The sequence below is a fragment of the Staurois parvus genome, unplaced genomic scaffold (genome assembly GCF_062004578.1).
Source record: "Staurois parvus isolate SC_StPar_1 unplaced genomic scaffold, SC_StPar_1.0 ptg000552l, whole genome shotgun sequence".
NCBI lineage: Eukaryota > Metazoa > Chordata > Amphibia > Anura > Ranidae > Staurois > Staurois parvus.
In genome coordinates, this window is record NW_028318348.1 from 345810 (window position 1) to 365838 (window position 20029).

Consider the following 20029-nt stretch of genomic DNA (forward strand, 5'->3'; position numbering starts at 1 on the left):
TCTTCCTGGTTCCGTTCCCTGCGAGCGTCAGGACGTACGGGGGACGGAACGGCGGGAAATTTGAAAATGACAAAAAGTGACATTCACAAAAATCACTAAAATCACATAGTATAACATTCCAGTCAGGGCCTGGACTGAGCGAAGTATAAGGGAGGGCCAGCATGACTGGGGCGTGCAGACGAGGCAGAGAGTGTAATTTGGGTGGAGTATTGGCAAGGAAATGGGGATGGGGGGTGGTTACTTACTTGATTGGTGTAGGCAGCATTGTGGGTGGTCTTGCAGGTTTTGAATTGGGGGGTTGTGTCTTGTCGGAGTCAGTCGGAGCTTGTGCCATCACGGAGGTGGTTTCTTCTTTTGCTGGTACCTGCGGCGGGAAACAAATACTAGGCCATGAGTGACTTGGACGGGATGCTATCCCAATTGCGGGCGGCAGCTGAAGCCAATGGCTCAGGGTGGTTAAGGGAGAGGCTGTCAGACATGCTGCAAGGCCCCAGGCCCGCGTCACCAGGCCCTTCTACTGGGCGCACTCGTGCTCGGCGGTCTGTGCCTCCGGTGCGCTTTAGCCCAGAGGTGACAGCTAGGGTTCTGCGCCGTTCTGGGAGCCCCTTAGGGGACCCTCCAGCTCCGCCGGTGAAGCGTCGGCCTGCTTCTCCGGGGAGGGCTGGGAGGAATCCTCGTCGCTGGCGGACCCCTGGCAGGAGCACATCTACCACCACCCGCTCCCCAGCCAACTCACCTCTTAATCTGGACCATGCGGCTGGCCCTGCAGGCTCCGGGCCTACAGCGGTGGCAGCCCGGCGTGGGAGGAGTGGCGGGCGGCCTTCAGCGGGGACTGGGTCAGCGTCCCCTAGGAGCAGAGGATCGGGCTCTCCGGATTCACGGCGGGCCCAGGAGGGTGCCGCCTCGTCACAGGCCGGGACCACGAGGTCGGGGCCATCTTTGCGTGCGGTTCGAGCACGCAGTGGGCGGGGCTTAGCGGCTCGGAGCTCTGGGCCGGCAGCCGGTGATGACATGGCCCCTGTTTTCGGCCCGGGCTTTGGAGCCGGGGATCCACGTCTCCCTCACCGGCCTGCGGCTGCTGGGCTCCCCTCTGCCGCCCAGCGGGCCTCCCTGAAGTCGGCGGTGCGGAGCGAGAGGTGGGCGGGGCCTGATGACGTCACTCCCGGGCGCCAGCTGGGCTCGGGAGCTGGGAGGAGACCTTCTGCTGGAGCTCAGCCTGCGGCTGCTGGGCGTGTCTTGGTGGCCCAGCGAGCCTCTCGAGGGGGGGCGGGGGGTGCTGAGGTCACCCCTCTGCGCCGCAATGCTTCAGGAGCAGGAGAAGGCCCCCTGTCGGTTGGGGCTTCGGCTGCTTCCCAGCGAGCCCAGCGTGGGAGGAATGATCGGGCGGCTCTGGGCTCTGGTGCGGTGGATGCTGCCAGCCGTTCAGTGTGCCGACCGGACCCAGGAGCCGGTGAAGAGCCCGGAGCGAGGCCTGGTGCGGCCTGGGATCCGGTGGATGCGGAGCGAAGATCCGAAGGGGAGCTCAGCGGTTCTGAGGAAGATGCGGTCCATTCATCTCTGCCTGGCTCTGGATTGGCGGCTGTGGGTCCCGGCGAACGACTGCAGCCTGGTGAGTTAAATTCAGGGGCTGTTTCTTTGTCTTCTTTAGTCTCTCTGTTTGAGGGGTTTCGGGACCAGGGGAGTGGCGTTTCTGTTTTGGCGGAGAGGGGGTTTGGGGCTGCAGGGCTTAACGTGGGGTCTTTGGAGGGTTCCCCGGGGGCTGATGGTGTTGTCGGTATGATGTTGTCCGGCTTCAGGGAAGTGTTGGCACGTTGTGAGGCGGGGTTGGTCGCTAGGACTTCGGCGCCACCTTTGGCTGCTTGGTCGGGAATGCTAGGTGCGGCATCAGGGAGCGGTGTCGGCCCCGGGGGTGGTAGATACGAAGCTGCTGGGGTTCCCCCGCAGGTGTTTACGGTGGCTGGGCCGCAGGTCTCTGGAGTCGCGGCCGCAGTGCGTTCGGCGGTGGTGGGTTCTGTTAGCTCTGGTTCTGAGGCTCTGAGGGGTGAAGCGGCGGCGGATCACGCTGGGGTTGACGGCGGAGATAAAGGGGTTACGGGGTGTGATGGTGTGCGTTTGGCAGACGCTGCAAAATGCGAGGTTTATGTGTGCTTCGAGGGGCCCTTGGGGGCTCATCTGAAGCCGGAGGTGAAGGAGCGCATTTGGGGGGGCGAGTATGTGGAAATATTTTCTTTATTACCGTTGGAGAAATTCAACTTAGATAAAGTTCGGCCAGATGAGGGTAAGAGGGAGGAGGAAGAAAAGCGGCGATATCGGTTGATTCCCCGCTCGTTCTCTAATTGGCTTCAGGCATTTGCCATTTTGGCAAGCGTTATTGGAGAGAAGTCGCCTGAGCATTGTTCCCCACTTTTTTGTTACTTGGATGCCATAGGGGAAGCTCAGAGGGTTTATGGGGGCATCGCGTGGTTACGTTATGACGAGCAGTTTCGTCAGCGTATGGCGGTTAGGCCATCTTTGCGGTGGGACCATAAAGATATCGGGCTGTGGATGAAACTCATGACTCCCGTGAGGACCACGGCTCATCCCTTTCAGGGGGGGGCCGGAAGTGCAGCCACGGTTGCGCAGCCGGCCGTGCTTAGAAAGGGCTATTGCTGGCAGTTTAATGAGGGATCGTGCAGGTTTGGATCCGGCTGCCGATTCCGTCATGAGTGCTCGGGTTGTGGGGGGGCCCATACATTGTCCCGGTGTTTCAAGCAAGGGCGGGGGAGAGGTGGTGACACTGGAAAAAGGGAAGTCGCCGGTGAGGGTAGGAAGGATGTTGCCGTTTTTAAAGCGGTACCCTGATCAGGCGGCGGCGACCCTGTTGCGGCGGGGTTTTTCGGAAGGTTTTTTGATCCCCTGTCTACTGGCGGTAGTTCCTCCAGCGGCGGATAATTTGAAGTCGGCGCGGTTGCATCCGGAGGTTATTAGGGCAAAAATTGACAAGGAGGTGTCCTTGGGCCGCATGGCTGGCCCGTTTGTGGACCCCCCTATGCCTAATTTGGTAATTTCGCCGCTGGGTGTTGTTCCCAAAAAAGAGCCTAATAAATATAGACTCATTCATCACCTGTCTCATCCGCGGGGGGGTTCGGTCAATGATGCTATTGACCCAGGTTTGTGTTCTGTTTCCTACACTTCTTTTGACGCGGCGATTTCATGGGTGCGGCGGTTTGGTCGGGGTGCCCTGTTGGCAAAAACTGATATTGAGGCGGCGTTTCGCCTTTTGCCGGTGCATCCTAGTTGTCTCCGATTGCTGGGTTGCAAATGGGAGGGGTGCATATTTGTTGATCGTTGCTTGCCTATGGGCTGCGCCATTTCTTGTTCTCTATTTGAGACTTTTAGTTCTTTTCTTGAATGGGCGGTTAGGGATGTTTCTGGGCTCGCATCTGTCATCCATTATTTGGATGATTTTTTGTGTATTGGCCCTCCGGGTAGTTCCATTTGTGCGTCGCTACTGAGCACGGTGGAACATGTGTTTGAGCATTTTGGCGTTCCTTTGGCTTCGGATAAGACGGTGGGTCCGACAACGGAATTGTGTTTCTTGGGAATTATTGTTGATACTGAAGCCATGGAATGTCGTTTGCCGCAGGATAAATTGAGGGAGCTCCGGGGGTTGGTGAGTTCGGTGGGTCAGTGCAGGAAGATTCGGCTTCGGGACTTGCAGTCGTTACTAGGCAAGTTAAATTTTGCTTGTCGCATCATGCCCATGGGGCGTATATTTTCCAGGCGTTTGGCGGCGGCCACGGCTGGTGTGGCGGCCCCGCATCACAGGGTTCGGCTGCGAGGTGAGCTACGGGATGATTTGGGGGTATGGAGGTCGTTTCTCGATTCCTATAATGGAAGATCACTTTGGTTGGATGGGGTCGTGTCCAATTTTGATTTGGAACTCTTTACGGATGCGGCGGGCTCGGCCGGTTTTGGGGCCTATTTTCAGGGTCAGTGGTGTGCGGGTTCGTGGCCTTTGCAATGGCGGGAGGAAGGTCTGTTGCGTAATCTGACATTACTGGAGCTTTTCCCCATCGTTTTAGCTGTTTCTTTGTGGAGTGCTGTTTTCCGGAATAAACGGATTCGTTTTCATTGTGATAATTTGAGCGTGGTTCATGCCATTAACCGTGTTTCGGCCACGTCTCGGCCGGTGGTTCGTATGTTGCAGCGGTTGGTTTTGGACTGTTTGGGTCTCAATTGTTTTATTTCGGCTGTACATGTTCCGGGCGTGGATAACTCCATTGCTGATGCTCTATCTCGTTTTCAGTGGGATCGATTCCGTCGGTTGGCACCAGAAGCGGAGCAACGCGGTATCGATTGTCCAGATCACTTGTGGAGCATTGCCTTGCCTCTTCAGCGGCCTTGATTCAGACGTCGGTTTGCGCGTCCACTTGGGTTTTCTATGAGAAGGTGTGGCGGGAATGGCTGGAGCTGGTGAGTGAGGTGGGGGGTGGTTTAGGGGTGGATGATGCCCTATGCCTCCTGCTTTATTTCATCGGCAGGAATTTTGAAAGGGGTGTTTCCGCGACTTTGATGTCTCGCAAGCTGGCGGGGTTGGCTTTTCATTTCAAACTGGCGGGGGGTCGTGACGTGACAAAGGATTTCCTTGTTCGGCAGGCTATGCGGGGGTACAGGAAGGGCCGTTCCATCCCTGATTCTAGACGGCCGGTGTCTTTTGAGGTTCTTCAAGTGGTGGTTGGCCAGTTGGATTGTATTTGTTCCTCGTTGTATGAGGCGATTTTGTTCCGTGCGGCTTTTGTGCTGGCATTTTTTGGGGCATTTCGGGTTGGGGAGTTGGTGAGTCGGACTAAGTGGGGCGAGGGTGGTTTGGCCGTAGATGAGGTGGTCTTGTTGGGTAGTGGGGTGCGAATTTTTCTGCGCAAGTCAAAAACGGACCGTTTGGGTCGGGGTACCTGGGTGGAATTGGCTGAGATTCCGAGTTCTCGGATTTGTCCGGTACGGGCGGTTAGGGAATTTCTCGAGGTGAGACCTGACCTTCCTGGGGTTTTCTTTTTGCATACGAATGGGATGGCTCTGTCTCGATTCCAATTTGGGGCAGTGTTTAAACGGTGTTTGCAGTCTGCCGGGTTGGGTGTGGAACATTACTCGTCTCATTCGTTTCGCATTGGGGCAGCTACGGAGGCCGCCCGCTGGGGTTTAGGTGATCAAGTGGTTCGTCGGATTGGGCGGTGGGATTCGGATAGGTTCAAGTTGTATGTGCGTCCTCAGTTCTTGTGAGTTAAAAAAAAAAAAAAAAAAAGTTTTTGGTGTTGTTGTGTTGGTCTCTGTGGTACTTGTATTTTGTTACCTCTGTGTTTTTTGTTTGTTTTGTGGGGGCCTTTGTGGTGAAGGTTCTACCTCCTCCCTTCTTTTGTGTGTTTCTTTGCAGGTTCCGAAGGCTGCTTGGTATGGATCTTGGGCCATTCATATGTTTTTTGGGGGGCTAAGAGGGCGGATGTTCGTCCAGAGGGTCGGCAACTGGGATTTGAGAGGGGGGAGGCTAGGCTTCGTTGGCTTGGAGTGCCGGGAATGTTGTGGTCCAGGGTGGTCCCGGAAATTCATCACTATTCCCGTTTGGACCGGCCTCCCGATGTTTTGGTATTGCATGTGGGGGGTAATGATCTCGGGTTGCGCTCCATGCGGGAGGTTATCCGGGACATTAAGTTTGATTTTTTGCGGATTCGGTCCTTTTTCCCGGGCACAGTGCTGGTATGGTCGGATATAGTGGCCCGTGCTTATTGGCGGATGGCCCGCTCCGTTGAAAAAATTAATAGGGCTCGAGTTAAGGTGAATAAGGAGGTGGCGCGTTTTGTGGTGAGGAATGGTGGCCTAGCAGTCCGTCATAGGGAGTTGGAGGAGGAGTCCTGGCGATATTTGCGCTCGGATGGGGTGCATCTTAATGCAGTTGGGATTGATCTGTGGTCCTTGGGCCTGCAGGATGGTATCCAGCGTGGATTACGTGTGTGGCGGGCTACACGAGTGTAAGGGTTCACACTCGTGTGCTGTGGCAGGGGTCGATGGGTCTTTGAAGGCGGTGGTGGAGTGACAAGTTGAGGAATTATGGGTTGGGCCCATCGTAGGTATGGGTGTCCCTTCCCAATAAAAGGTCATATTGGTAATGTGGGAGTTAATTTGGCTGTATCTGGGTTAAGTAACAGTATTATTGTCCCCGAGGCGGTGTAGTAGCGGCTGGGGGCCTTTCATTGAGTAATAGATACAGCCGAGTTGGTGATGGGAGTAATGGTGCCTTCAGAGACCTCGGACCCGGGTGGTAATGTAATAAAATATTATGTTGAGTTATGTTAAATAAATGGCTGCTATGGCCGGTTTTACACCAAAAGTGAGTTGCGTGTTTATTTGGGGAGAGGGAAGGTTTTTGAAGGGGTGGTGGTGTTTAAAGGGGGTAGGTAAGTATTAGCCTCGGGATTCTGCAAGTCCAACAGTCAAGTCAGGGCCTGGACTGAGCGAAGTATAAGGGAGGGCCAGCATGACTGGGGCGTGCAGACGAGGCAGAGAGTGTAATTTGGGTGGAGTATTGGCAAGGAAATGGGGATGGGGGGTGGTTACTTACTTGATTGGTGTAGGCAGCATTGTGGGTGGTCTTGCAGGTTTTGAATTGGGGGGTTGTGTCTTGTCGGAGTCAGTCGGAGCTTGTGCCATCACGGAGGTGGTTTCTCCCGCCCTCCCGCCCTGAAGTTGGTTTGTCTTCTGTTTGTTGTGTTGGTTATAGTTTTGTCATTGTGTTTGTTCTGGTGTTGTTTTTGTTGTTTGGTGGTTGTTCGTGGTGTTTGTTTTATGTGGGTTCATGGCGTTTGTTCACGGTTCAGGATAGCTGTTGTGTCCTGAAGTGTTTGTTCGTTTGTCATGGCAGCTGGCAGGGGTCGATGGGTCTTTGAAGGCGGTGGTGGAGTGACAAGTTGAGGAATTATGGGTTGGGCCCATCGTAGGTATGGGTGTCCCTTCCCAATAAAAGGTCATATTGGTAATGTGGGAGTTAATTTGGCTGTATCTGGGTTAAGTAACAGTATTATTGTCCCCGAGGCGGTGTAGTAGCGGCTGGGGGCCTTTCATTGAGTAATAGATACAGCCGAGTTGGTGATGGGAGTAATGGTGCCTTCAGAGACCTCGGACCCGGGTGGTAATGTAATAAAATATTATGTTGAGTTATGTTAAATAAATGGCTGCTATGGCCGGTTTTACACCAAAAGTGAGTTGCGTGTTTATTTGGGGAGAGGGAAGGTTTTTGAAGGGGTGGTGGTGTTTAAAGGGGGTAGGTAAGTATTAGCCTCGGGATTCTGCAAGTCCAACAGTCATGTATCAAACCATTTCACATACATTTTGTCCCGAGTGCTTTGTCCGGCGCCCTGCCTGCATTTTGACTGTTCTTTCTGCCTGGAAACTGAGAAACGTCCATGGAGTCCAAAAAGCGTCCCTTTAGGTCAAAATCGGTTTTAGACCGGCTAGAGAACAGCGATAGTAAATCAGAACCACTTGCAGAATTGAGTGATAATGATTCGTGGGGGAAATTCGTCATCAGACACTGAAAACGATTCTGCGACTTTGCTCAGCGATGTGCGAACTTGGCGCTATATTTCACATTTCAGTGTGTTTGGTTTGATTATATTATTGAATTAAATTTATTATTATTATTATTATATTATTATTTTTTATGAATATTTATTAAATTATAATTTATGATTTTGTGTTTCAAGTTTTATCATACCCGGGATGTTTACTAGACTCTTGTTCGGACAGATTTCACTGAGTTATTCCTAAGAATTACAGGCCTACAATATAAAACGCCAAATTTCCATGCAAAATAATGGTACCGCTTTGAGCACCAACAATCTGAAATAATCATACCGCCAGGGAGGTTAAAGTGTTTAAATGTACTCATATGTATCTCTTATGGATGGCCATTTATCTCTAGCAGTTACTAGATCACTGTTCGCTGTTCTCAAGATGCAGCTTTAAAATAGGTATCAGCAATGAAAGTCTGAACTAAATAGATGTATAACATTTCAGAAACATACTTACAGTATTTACAAAATGATATGTGCAAATATAATATATATATTATATATAATATAATCTGGTCCCAGTTACCTGATCCTCCTCTTTATGCCTACTATAATGTTCCTTCATTGTATCCTACCCTGTAAAATTCTCTGCTTGCTGGTGGAACATGCTGGTGTGTTGAGTTGCATTTTGTTGAAGACCATGAGTAAGGGGTAAAGGGTACAGCTGAGCGGAGATACACCAGACATGTGCACAATGAAAAAAATTGTCTTGTTTAATTTCTGATTGAAGCATTTGAATCGAAAATAACAAATTCAGTCTAGTTCATTGTGAAGGATAACTGGTTGTTAGGAAGCAGTATGGCCTGCTGGCTGCCGAGTCCTTAGCAACCATGACCCCTGCCCCAAACCACCCTCTCCATGTTGAGGGCATGTGGCCTGGTATGGCTCAGGAAGGGGGTGTTAGCTCGACATTTCCTGACCTGCTGGGCTGCATGTTCGGATAAGGGTCTGGTATGGATTGTGGGGGGGGGGGGACCCAGGCCGTTTTTATTTTGACATGGGGTTCCCTTAAAATCCATACCAGACTTGCTTCTTAACAAGCAGCTATTATCGAATTCAAATCATTCGTTTCATTCGGTTGCTTCATCCGAATGAAACAAATTAATTTAGTTATTTTGTTAATATTTATTTCATATTCGTTGACATTTGTTACTGTTGTATTTAGAAATTCAAATACATCTATTTTTCCGAATAATGAAATTTTGGTCTGCATGTCAATTCAGACTGAATCAAACCCCACATGTCTAGGATACACCTGGCGCGTACCTTATGGCAGATGGATGTACAGGGAAATATCCAAGCTTGGAGTGCCATAGCTAATATTGATTCCACACACAAAAACCTTGGTTCGTGTGGGAGAAATGGGAGTTCTTCAAAAAGACTGTATGTGAACACACTGCAAAATATATTCACATGGGCAACAAGTATAAAAAGCTAAAAATCAAACCTATGTGGCTTATGGCCAAAGTTACAAAAGCTATAGATAATAAAAAAAGAGCTTTTATTAAATATAAAAATGAAGGAACACTATCATCGTTTAAACATACAAAGAATATAACAGAATATGCAAAAAGGAAATCAAGGCTGCAAAAATTGAAAACGAATGACAGATTGCAAAAGAGAGCAGGACAAACCCCCCAAAATTCTTCAGATATATTAACCCCCCTGGCGGTATTTCTGAGTGTAGCTCGGGGTTAACTTTCAGTACTAAAAGCGGTAACCCCGAGCTAGACTAGGGATCACCATGCAGCGTTGCTCCGGGATCCCTCCTGCACTTACCTTGTCCTTCGCTCCCGTGACGTCCCCCCTGCAGTGTCCCCGGCCGATGCCCGCATCCGTCTTCCGTTTTCCGTTCCCTGCAAGGATCGGGATGTATGGGACGTACGGGGGACGGAACCGGCGGGAAATTCAAAAATGTAAAAATGTGACATTCACTAAATACACTAAAATCACATAGTATAACATTCCTGTTTCAAACCATTTCACATACATTTTGTCCCGAGTGCTTTGTCCGGCGCCCTGCCTGCATTTTTACTGTTCTTTCTGCCTGGAAACTGAGAAACGTCCATGGCGTCCAAAAAGCGTCCCTTTAGGTCAAAAGCGGGTTTAGACCGGCTAGAGAACAGCGATAGTAAATCAGAACCACTTGCAGAATTGAGTGATAATGATTCGTGGGGGAAATTCGTCATCAGACACTGAAAACGATTCTGCGACTTTGCTCAGTGATGTGTGAACTTGGAGCTATATTTCAAATTTCAGTGTTTTTGGTTTGATTATATTATTGAATTAAATGTATTATTATTATATTATTATTTTTTATGATTATTTATTATATTATAATTTATGATTTTGTGTTTCAAGTTTTATTATACCCGGGATGTTTACTAGACTCTTGTTCGGACAGATTTCAGCAAGTTATTCCTAAGAATTACAGGCCTACAATAAAAAAAAACATATTTCCATGCAAAAAATGTACCGCTTTGAGCACAGAAATATGGACATAATCAGACAACTAGGGAAGTTAATAGTAAAAAGGTCCGGTCCGAGCATGTAGGCCCTTTACAGAATCATCTAGAGTGGGTGACTGCAGACAAAGAGAAGGCAAATTTATAACATACCTTCTTCAGCTCTGTGTAAACAAAGGAGCATGGGGGAGCTCTTGTCCATAATGGGCATGGTACTGACACAGCTCCAGATGATTCACATTGGCTCACAATTGATATGATCCAAAAATATTTAGACAGAATAAAGGTGAATAAAGCACCTGGACCGGGTGGCATACAGCCACGGATCCTTAGAGAATTGAGCTCTGTCATTTCAAAGCTATTGTTTTTAATTTTTAGGGACTCTTTAATGACTGTCATAGTACCACTGGATTGGTGCAAGGCCAATGTGGTGCCAAAATTTAAAAAGGGGTCAAAATATTTACCAAGTAATTTTAGACCTGTTAGTTTAACTTCTATAGTTGGGAAGATACTGGAGAGTTTAATAAAAGACCACATAGATGAGTTCTTGATGGAAAAAAATATTTTAAGCAACAGACAGCATGGATTCATGAAAGACAGAAGTTGTCAAACAAATCTGATTTCTTTTTATGAGAAGGTGAGCAAAACCTTGGACAGAGGGGTGGCAGTGGACGTGATATACGTGGACAGAGAGGTGGCGGTGGACATGCTATACTTGGACAGAGGGGTGGCAGTGAACGTGGTATACTTGGACAGAAGGGTGGAGGTGGATGTGGTATACTTGGACAGAGGGGTGGCTGTGGACGTGGTATACTTGGACAGAGGGGTGGCAGTGAACGTGGTATACTTGGACAGAAGGGTGGAGGTGGATGTGGTATACTTGGACAGAGGGGTGGTGGTGGACGTGGTATACTTGGACAGAGGGGTGGCGATGGACTTGGTATACTTGGACAGAGGGGTGGCGGTGGACTTGGTATACTTGGACAGAGGGGTGGCGGTGGACGTGGTATACTTGGATTTTGCAAAAGCGTCTGACACAGTTCCCCACACACGGCTAATGTGTAAGGTAAAATCTACAGACTTGGAACAATCTGTATGTAAATGGATGGAAACCTGGCTAAAAGATGGTATTCGGAGAGTAGTGATTAATGATTCATACTCTGAATGTTCTAGGGGTGTCATTGGTGTACCCCAAGGTTCAGTGTTGGGACTCTTACTTTTTAATATATTTATAAACAATATAGGGTCTGGGATTATAAGTCCCATTTCAGTCTTTGCAGATGACACCAAGCTGTGCCGTGGAATAACGTCCTTACAGGATGTCTCCAACTTACAAGCCGACCTCAATGCTCTGTGTAATTGGGCAACTATGTGGTAAATGAGGTTAATGTTGATAAATGTAAGGTTCTGTACTTGGGGGCTAAGAATATGCATGCACCATACATACTAGGGGGGGTAAAACTGGGGGAGTCAATGGTGGAGAAGGATCTGGGAGTTCTGGTAGATCACAAGCTTAATAATGGCATGCAATGCCAAGCTGCGGTTTCTAAAGTGAGCAAAATCCTCTCTTGTATTAAAAGAGGTATAGACTCCAGGTAGAGATATTTCCCCCGGTACAAATCATTAGTAAGACCTCATCTGGAATATGCAGTTCAGTTTTGGGCACCAATTCACAAAAAGAACATTGGGGAACTGGAGAAAGTACAGAGAAGGGCAACCAAACTGATAAGAGGCATGGAGGAGATCAGCTATGAGGAAAGATTAGAGGAACTGAATGTATTCTCTCTTGAGAAGAGGAGATTAAGGAAGGGGGGTATAATCAACATGTATAATACATCAGTGATTCATTAAGTGAACTTGGTGTAGAGTTATTCCCTCTGAGGTCATCACAGAGGACAAGGGGGCACTCTTTACATCTGGAGGAAAAGAAATTTAATCTCCAAACACAGAAAGGTTTCTTCACAGTGAGAGCTGTGAAAATGTGGAATAGACTCCCTCAAGAGTTGGTTCTGGCCAGCTCAGTGGATTCCTTTAAAAAAGTCCTGGATTATTTCTTGGATACACAGAATATAGCTGGTAAAGTTGATCCAGGGAATATCCGATTGCCTCTCGGGGGATTAAGAAGGAATTTTGTGCCCTGTTGGAGCAAATTGGTTCATGCTTTATTGTTGTTTTTTACCATCCTCTGGATCAACTGTGGTTATAGGACTGTGCATATAGGATTGTTTACATTTTATTTTTCCCTTTTAGTGGCTGAACTAAATGGACTTGTGCATTTTTTCAAACAGACTAACTATGTAGGAAACATGATAAAGTATCCATCCTTCTCCTTTGAATTTTTGTCACAGTCAAAAACGATCATCGATTTGTAACCAATGGAATATCAAAACATATTGAGAAAACAAATATTTTTGATAGACATTCTAATGGCCATCTTTGGGTTTATGTTGCTTTGGGGTGCATAGTTTGAAGAAGAACAGCTCTGATACACCTTCTATCTGGTTTAATGCTTTTTATGTTGTCAAATAGATGAGATTACTTGAGGCAAAGCTGACCGACTTAAACAGGGCCATTAACAATAAACAACTCCTTGGCATGTAATTTATTCTATATATCACTACAGCATTAACAGAATATGTTTTGTTTTATTGCTATGGCTGTGAAGACCTTTATATAGTTACTTTACAATTACATAGAATTATAGACAATAAGGGATGTTTTATATTTTAGAAGTTAACAATTTAATAGCAAAAGTATTAGGAGTGGTTTTTTTTTTTCATGTCAGTGGTCCTTTGTCTTGTTCATTATTTGGATAAATGTATGACAATGTTGTTTATTATTTATACTTCTTCTCCCTAGGTCAAAGTCTGGTTCCAGAACCGTAGGACCAAGCAGAAGAAGGACCAGAGCAGGGACTCTGAGAAACGCTCCTCTTCCACCTCTGAATCCTTTGCGACTTGCAATATTTTACGGTTATTGGAGCAAGGTAGACTGTTGTCCGTTCCAGGGCCACCCAATTTGCTCTCTCCTAGTCAAAACCCAATGGGCAGCCCATCAGCCAATGGGTCCAGCTTGGGTACCTCGGGAAGCACATCACCAGGAATAAGCAGTAGCCCTCCTGGAGCCGGAGCCTTCACCCTCCAAGTTCCATCCTTAGCTTCTTCAACTTCTCCAAGGCTACCAGCTTCCCTGTGTTTCCCTGGTCCTCTACTGGGAGGCCTCCATGAAATACCAACTGGATATGGACTGGGTAGCTCGGCGTTTGAGCCTTACACCCGCCTGGAGAGAAAAGACAGTGTCACCAGCAAAAAGCCAAGTTCTTAAGAGTCATTGTTGACCTCAAAACTGGTGTCAAAGTCCACTTAATTTGCTTCCTGTCCACGCACCTAGTGACTGGTATTGCAAGTCAAAAAAATATCAAGAGACTTTTCCAACCAAACGTGTCTAGTCGTGTGTGTGTGTGTGTGCGTGTGCTTGTTTTCACAATGACGATGAAATCCAGAAACAGGAAGTACGGAGCATGATGATGACCATGGGGGCACCAGCACATATGTCTGTAGCCAATGTTTAATGGTGTGAAATCAATTGTTAATTAATAACAGAGCAGCTTTTGAGTGTAAGCTCTGTAGTCCAGGTCAGTGGTGTTTCACACATTAATTATGTAAGGTTCCTGTAGACCACAGATGGCTATCCTTCGGTACTAGAAGTTTGTAAAACTGGACAGTGTAGGTGTCACAAAAGAGGACAAATGGTAAACTCAGACATTTAAGCAGCTCATGGTGGTATGGTGATTGGTAAACACTACAAACACAGTATGCCATGTGGTAATTAACCAAGCAAGGTCAAATTTGACCTAGTTTCCATGAAATTGGTCTTTATATGATAACTGTTTCTCCTTGTCAACATGTTGACGGATATAATATGAATATAAAGACAAATCCAATATTCCAATGGCCTGTTTGCAAACACAGTCATTGTATCTTATCATTGTTGTTCTACACCAGCGGCAGTGTATACTCATTGAAGATCTTCAAGAATTGTCCATAAGTATGTATTAGAGTTTTAGGAGGTGGAACAGTTTCTGGAAAAGCCCCAAGTCGAAAAAGCTTCTGTAAATGCAAAGTTAGGGTATCCAAAGAAATGTATCCTTGGTTCAAACATACACGTTGAAAACCTCATTGCATATTCTTATCTGAACCAGATCTGTAGATATCGAGGAAGTCCATGCCAAAATACTTGCTGAAGTGGGACGTCCACTGCTAAAATTGTATTATTACTGTAGGTTCTGTGGTTTTATCAGATGGAACTATGTATAGCACCCTGCCAGGCCCTCCCTCCAGCCATGATCTGCCTGTATTGCGCAGACAAGCACAATGACAAAAGGATGACATCAACGAGTCTAAACTAAGGCTTGTAAGTAAAACATTTGCATGTTGACGAGGAGGAGGAGAAGGGGGAGGGACCACAAAAGCAAAATATAAGTGAGTTAAACTTCAGATTTAAATTCCCCATCTTTTCTGTTGTATGAATAGCACCATCCATGAAAATGACTTAACGTAGTTCTCAAATATGGCCAGAGATGTGCTTGAGCCATGTGAACAACTACTGTCCACAGTGGTTAAGACCCTTCAATCACATAAACTGACCATGTATAATACCTTAAAGCTATGTTCATGGCCTGGCTGGCATTAATAAATACAGGGTAATGGAAAGGCTGAACTACATACCTACCATCCATATCCCTGATCCCTCTCTTTACCAGGGGGCAGCAATACCTAGGCTCTCATGTAAGCAGAACTGAGGGAGCCTAGAGCAACATTTTCTCCAAGAAAGGTAAATATCTCAGCCCTTCTATTACTCCATAATTAGCATTTGATTATAGGCCCTCTTCACAATCCTCACACAAACCAACGGTTAAATACATGAGCAAGTATGTCCAGATGTAGGCCTGAAAGTGTATTGACTGTATCATAATACAAAAATCTAATTTGAACGTCTTAGAAACTACAAAGTGACAGTGGCTAGGCTCAGATGTGACCAATCAAATTTTCTTTCTCATTCAAAATCTCACAAAATTCTATTTCCTATTTGGAAGTTGATGTATTAATATGATGCTGTTAAAAATCACATTTAACCTTCTGAATTTGATTCTTTTTTTAAAATCAAACTAATGTCTACCATAGCTACTTATGCCGGTTAAATGCCCTTGGTACATTTTTATAATGTGTATAAAAGGTTTAAAATTGTCATAGTTGACATATAACAACTTCTCTTACATATGCCGCCATTTCAGAAAGTATTAAATGCTTTAATTTGGGATAAATGTATTCCATCAGAATTTCTTCCATCACAGACCTCCAGGAGATCTACCAATGAATTGTGAGTTCATAGTTAAAGACAAATAGTTTTTGATTTTTATCTGTAATTGCACATAAAAAAACGAGGCTTCATTATTAGAGTCTCAATGGATGGAATAAAGGTATTTCATCAGAGTTTCTTCCATTCCTTACCTCCAGGAGATTTACCATTGGATTGGGAGTTTAAATATAAAGAGAATCCGTTTTTATTATTAATTTATAATTGGATACGAGAATTGAACCTTGAGTCCTATTGCCTCAATGGAAGGAAAAAAAATATCCTATCAAAATTTCTTCTATCACAAATCTCCAGGAGATCTACCAGTGGATTGGGAGTTCAAATGTAAACAGAATCAGTTTTTGATTTTAATTTATAATTGTAAACAAGAATTGAACCTTGATTTCTTGAACCTAAATGGATGGATTAGTATTCCATCAGATTTTTTTGTCCATTACAGACCTCCAGGAGATCTTCCAATGCATTGGGAGTTCATATTTATAGACAAATAGTTTTTGATTTTAATTTATAATTGCATGTGAAAATTGAGGCTTGATATCTAGAGCCTCAATGGATGAAATAAAAGTATTCCATCAGAGTTTTTTCCATTCCATACCTCCAGTAGATTTACCAATGGATTGGGAGTTAAAATTAGGCTGATTACAGGTACTTTTATAGCACCATCAATTTATACAGTGTTTTATATATATATATATATATATATATATATATATATATATATATGGTACATTCACATCAGTCCCTAACCCTCGAGGATTGTAATATTTAAGGTGTTTTAAAGAGATTTCATTTTTTTTTAATTTTAAAGTGTTACTAAACCCAGAACCCGGCATTCACTATATCTGGTCTCCTCGGACCCGGCATTCACTATATCCATTCTCACCGGACCCTGCATACACTATATCTGGTCTCCCCGGACCCTGCATTCACTATATCCAGTCTCCCCGGACCATGCATTCACTATATCTGGTCTCCTTGGACCCTGCATTCACTATATCCGGTCTCCTCGGACCCTGCATACACTATATCTGGTCTCCCCGGACCCTGCATTCACTATATCCAGTCTCCCCGGACCATGCATTCACTATATCTGGTCTCCTTGGACCCTGCATTCACTATATCCGCTCTCCCCGGACCCTGCATTCACTATATCTGGTCTCCTCGGACCCGGCATTCACTATATCCATTCTCGCCGGACCATGCATACACTATATCTGGTCTCCCTGGACCCTGCATTCACTATATCCAGTCTCCCTGGACCATGCATTCACTATATCTGGTCTCCTTGGACCCGGCATTCACTATATCCGCTCTCCCCGGACCCTGCATTCACTATATCTGCTCTCCCACAGTACACAGTACATTTTAATGCAATTATTTTAGTAAATATAAATTGCTAAATACCTTTTCTCATCAGCAGTTAGAGCTGTCTTGTGACTTCAGCAGAGCACTGGTTAAAGCTTGTAGGAGGAGTTTTCTTTCTGCTCTAGGAGAGTGTGAAACCCCTGACCCTCTGTCTGGACAGTGCTGATTGGCCCTGTGCTGGTCACATGCACTCTCCAAAGAAAACAAAAAACTCTCTAGCAATACACACCAAACTGAACATGTGTATGTGACTATGGATTCAGCCTGTATCAGGTGGTCATTTCAACAAAAGGAGGGGCAGAGAAGACAGGGTTAACCCCTTAGGTTCCACAGTGAGTATAACAAGCATGCTTTACTGCATATACAGACTGATTGTACTGTTGTAGGTTTAGTAACACTTTAATTTATCATTGTAAATGAGAATTGAGCCTTGCTTTCTTGAACCTCAATGAATGGATTAAAATTATTCCATAAGAATTTTTTTCCACTACAGACCTCCAGGAGATCTACCAATGGACTGGAAGTTCAAATATAAACATTCAGTTTTTGATTTTAATTTATAATTGGCAGCGAGAATTGAGCCTTGACTTCTTGAACGTCAATGAATAGAATAAAAGTATTCCATCAGAATTTTTTCCCATTACAGACCTCCAGGAGATCTACCAATGCATTGGGAGTTCATATTTAAAAACAAATAGTTTTGATTTTAATTTATAATTGTACGTAAAAATTGATGCTTGATTTCTAGATCCCCAATGGATAGAATAAAAGTATTCCATCAGTTTCTTCCATCCCATACCTCCAGGAGATTTACCAATGGATTGGGTGTTCAAATATGAATCAGTTTGTAATATTAAATTATATTTGCATACGAGAACTGAGCCTTGAGTGCTATAGCCTCAATAACAAAAGTTTCCCATCAGAAGTTTTTCTATCACAGACCTCAAGGAGATCTACCAATAGATTTGGAGTTCAAATTTGATTGATTACAGGTACTTATATAGCACCATCAATTTACACAGCGCTTTACATATATAGTGTACATTCACACCAGTCCCTAACCCTCAAGGAACGTATACTGTAAGGTATTTTAAAGACATTCAGTTTTTTTTTTTATTATTTTAATTTATAATTGTAATTGTGAATTGAGCCTTGGTTTCTTGAACCTCAATGGATGGATTAAAAGTATTCCATCAGAATTTTTTTCCAATACAGACCTCCAGGAGATCTACCAATGGACTGGGAATTCAGAATCAGTTTTTTACTTTAATTTATAATTGTTCATAAGAATTGATCCTTGATTTTTAGAGCCTCAATGGATGGAATAAAAGTATTCCATCAGACTTCCTTCCATCACAGATCCCCCGATGATTTTCATATCAAAGTCTTCTCAAAATATAAAGAAAATCAGTTTTTAATGTTAATTTATAATTGTACATGAGGATTGAGCCTTGATTTCTCGAACCTCAATGGATGGAATAAAAATATTCCATCAGAAAGTTTTTCCATCACAGACCTCCAGGAAATCTGCCAATGGATTGTCAGTTCAAATATAAAGAGAATCAGTTTTTGATTATAATTTATAATTGTACATTGGTTTCTCAAACCTCAGTGAATGGGATAAAGGTATTCCATCTGAATTTCTTCTATCTTAGACCTCCAGGAGAGTTACCAATGGAATGGGACTTCAAATTTAAAGAGAATCAGTTTTTTATCTTAATTTATAATTCAACACATGAACTGAGCCTTAATTTCTCAAATCTCAGAGTAATTAAAGCTGAACTTCAGGCTAGCTGCTAAATACACAATGGAAATACCTATATTGGGTTTTACCCACCTATAGAATTGTTATGCTGTTTCATCCAAAAACAGAAAATGTAGCCAGGCCATTGACCTCCACTGCAGTAACACCACAGCTGGGACCAAGACACATCCCCAAGATGGTAACTAGGCAAGGGAGGAGCAGTAGGATACTAATAAAGTCATCCCTTTGCTCTCCATTCCAGTAAGCTTTTTTCCTATGCTAAACTGACAACAGTGCTTAGTGTACCAGAAATTGACAGGATCCAAGCTCTGGCTTTATTTCGCAAATTATTATTGTTTTTGTACATGGGATGAGAAAATTCAAATTCAGGTCCATACTATGGCTACATTTAAAATTAATTTAATACTTTTTTTTAACCAGTCAAAACCAACTCTGGGCTTGGTGGTCCACCCTCCTTCCCTATGTTCACATCACATCCCTCATTGTAACACACATGCGCCAAAAAATCAATATACAAGTTTTTTGGGGGTATCCTTGGTCTTGGTCACAGGTCCTCTTTGCCCTTCCCAAAATGCTGCAGAAAGAGGCTCCACATAATAATGTGGTCAGAGGCGGACTGACCATTTGGAAACTCGGGCACTGCCCGAGGGTCCAGGGTCAGTAGGGGGCCCCATGAGATGCCCCTGGTACCTTTTTCATAGGCTTTTTTGAGTGTGGGCAAGGACACAGGGGCCCCATGATTCCCTATTGCCTGGGGGCCCCACGAGTTGTCAGTCCGCCCCTGGATGTGGTACTGCTCATCACAGCAACCTCCTGTGAGCCCAGGCTGGGGGAGAATCTTTGATACCTAGAAAAGCACCCAGTCTGGATTGGTAAGTCTGAGGGAGATAGTGCTGCAGATAGGGTGAATATGGGTTTCTAGATGGATGTTCTTATCAAATGCAGCTGTTACTATCGGAACACGGCATTGCTCGGATGCTTGCATTCAAGTGAAAGACACAGCATTTCAAAAGAAAAGGCTGTGCTTGACTTTTTTGCCTGCAAATCAACTGGATCTCAACAGGACTTACCATGTTTAAGGAAATGAAATGCAAAGCAAGTCAACCACAGTCTCTGAACTGTCATGTACACTACTCCACTGAAGTCAATAGGAATGTATTGGTCTTTCTGGCAGCAAGATCCTACATAAAATTTGTATTTGTACACTGTATACTTGTAATGTCTGTGCTAATTTTACAGGCATACTGTACAATATACAGCACAAATGTACCCTATTTGCTGGAATGCAGGTGGTTCCTGCTACCTTGTGTCCTCGGTTTTTAGGATGCAAGCAGAATCTGCCGCCTAAAATTCACGTCAAAAGCAAACAAAAATTAATTTACCAGCCAGTCTGCAACAAAACTGAATTGGCCTCGTCTAACAGTTCACGTAAAAACAAGGGGTTTAATTTGCACAAA

General features: G+C 45.0%; 3 protein-coding genes across 3 annotated transcripts in view; all 3 read left to right on the top strand.

Annotated features, from left to right (window-relative positions):
• VAX2 (ventral anterior homeobox 2) overlaps positions 1–15205 on the top strand; it is a 160876-nt gene extending 145671 nt beyond the window's left edge. The window contains exon 3 of the mRNA XM_089691166.1: positions 12926–15205. Within this exon, the coding sequence (XP_089547292.1) occupies positions 12926–13390 (465 nt within the window). The 3' untranslated portion in view covers positions 13391–15205. The remainder of the gene's footprint in view (positions 1–12925) is intronic.
• Positions 1012–5259, top strand: LOC149450996 (uncharacterized). Its single transcript, XM_089691172.1, has 3 exons — positions 1012–2797; positions 2913–4331; positions 4379–5259. Exons 1-3 carry the CDS (start codon positions 1012–1014, stop codon positions 5257–5259), a joined length of 4086 nt encoding a protein of 1361 aa, XP_089547298.1.
• Positions 5371–6301, top strand: LOC149450997 (uncharacterized; the record flags this gene model as incomplete). The annotated part of the gene is made up of 1 exon (XM_089691147.1): positions 5371–6301. A coding segment is annotated over one exon (636 nt), but the record flags the coding sequence as incomplete, so codon positions are not given.
• Positions 15206–20029: the final 4824 nt, after the last annotated feature.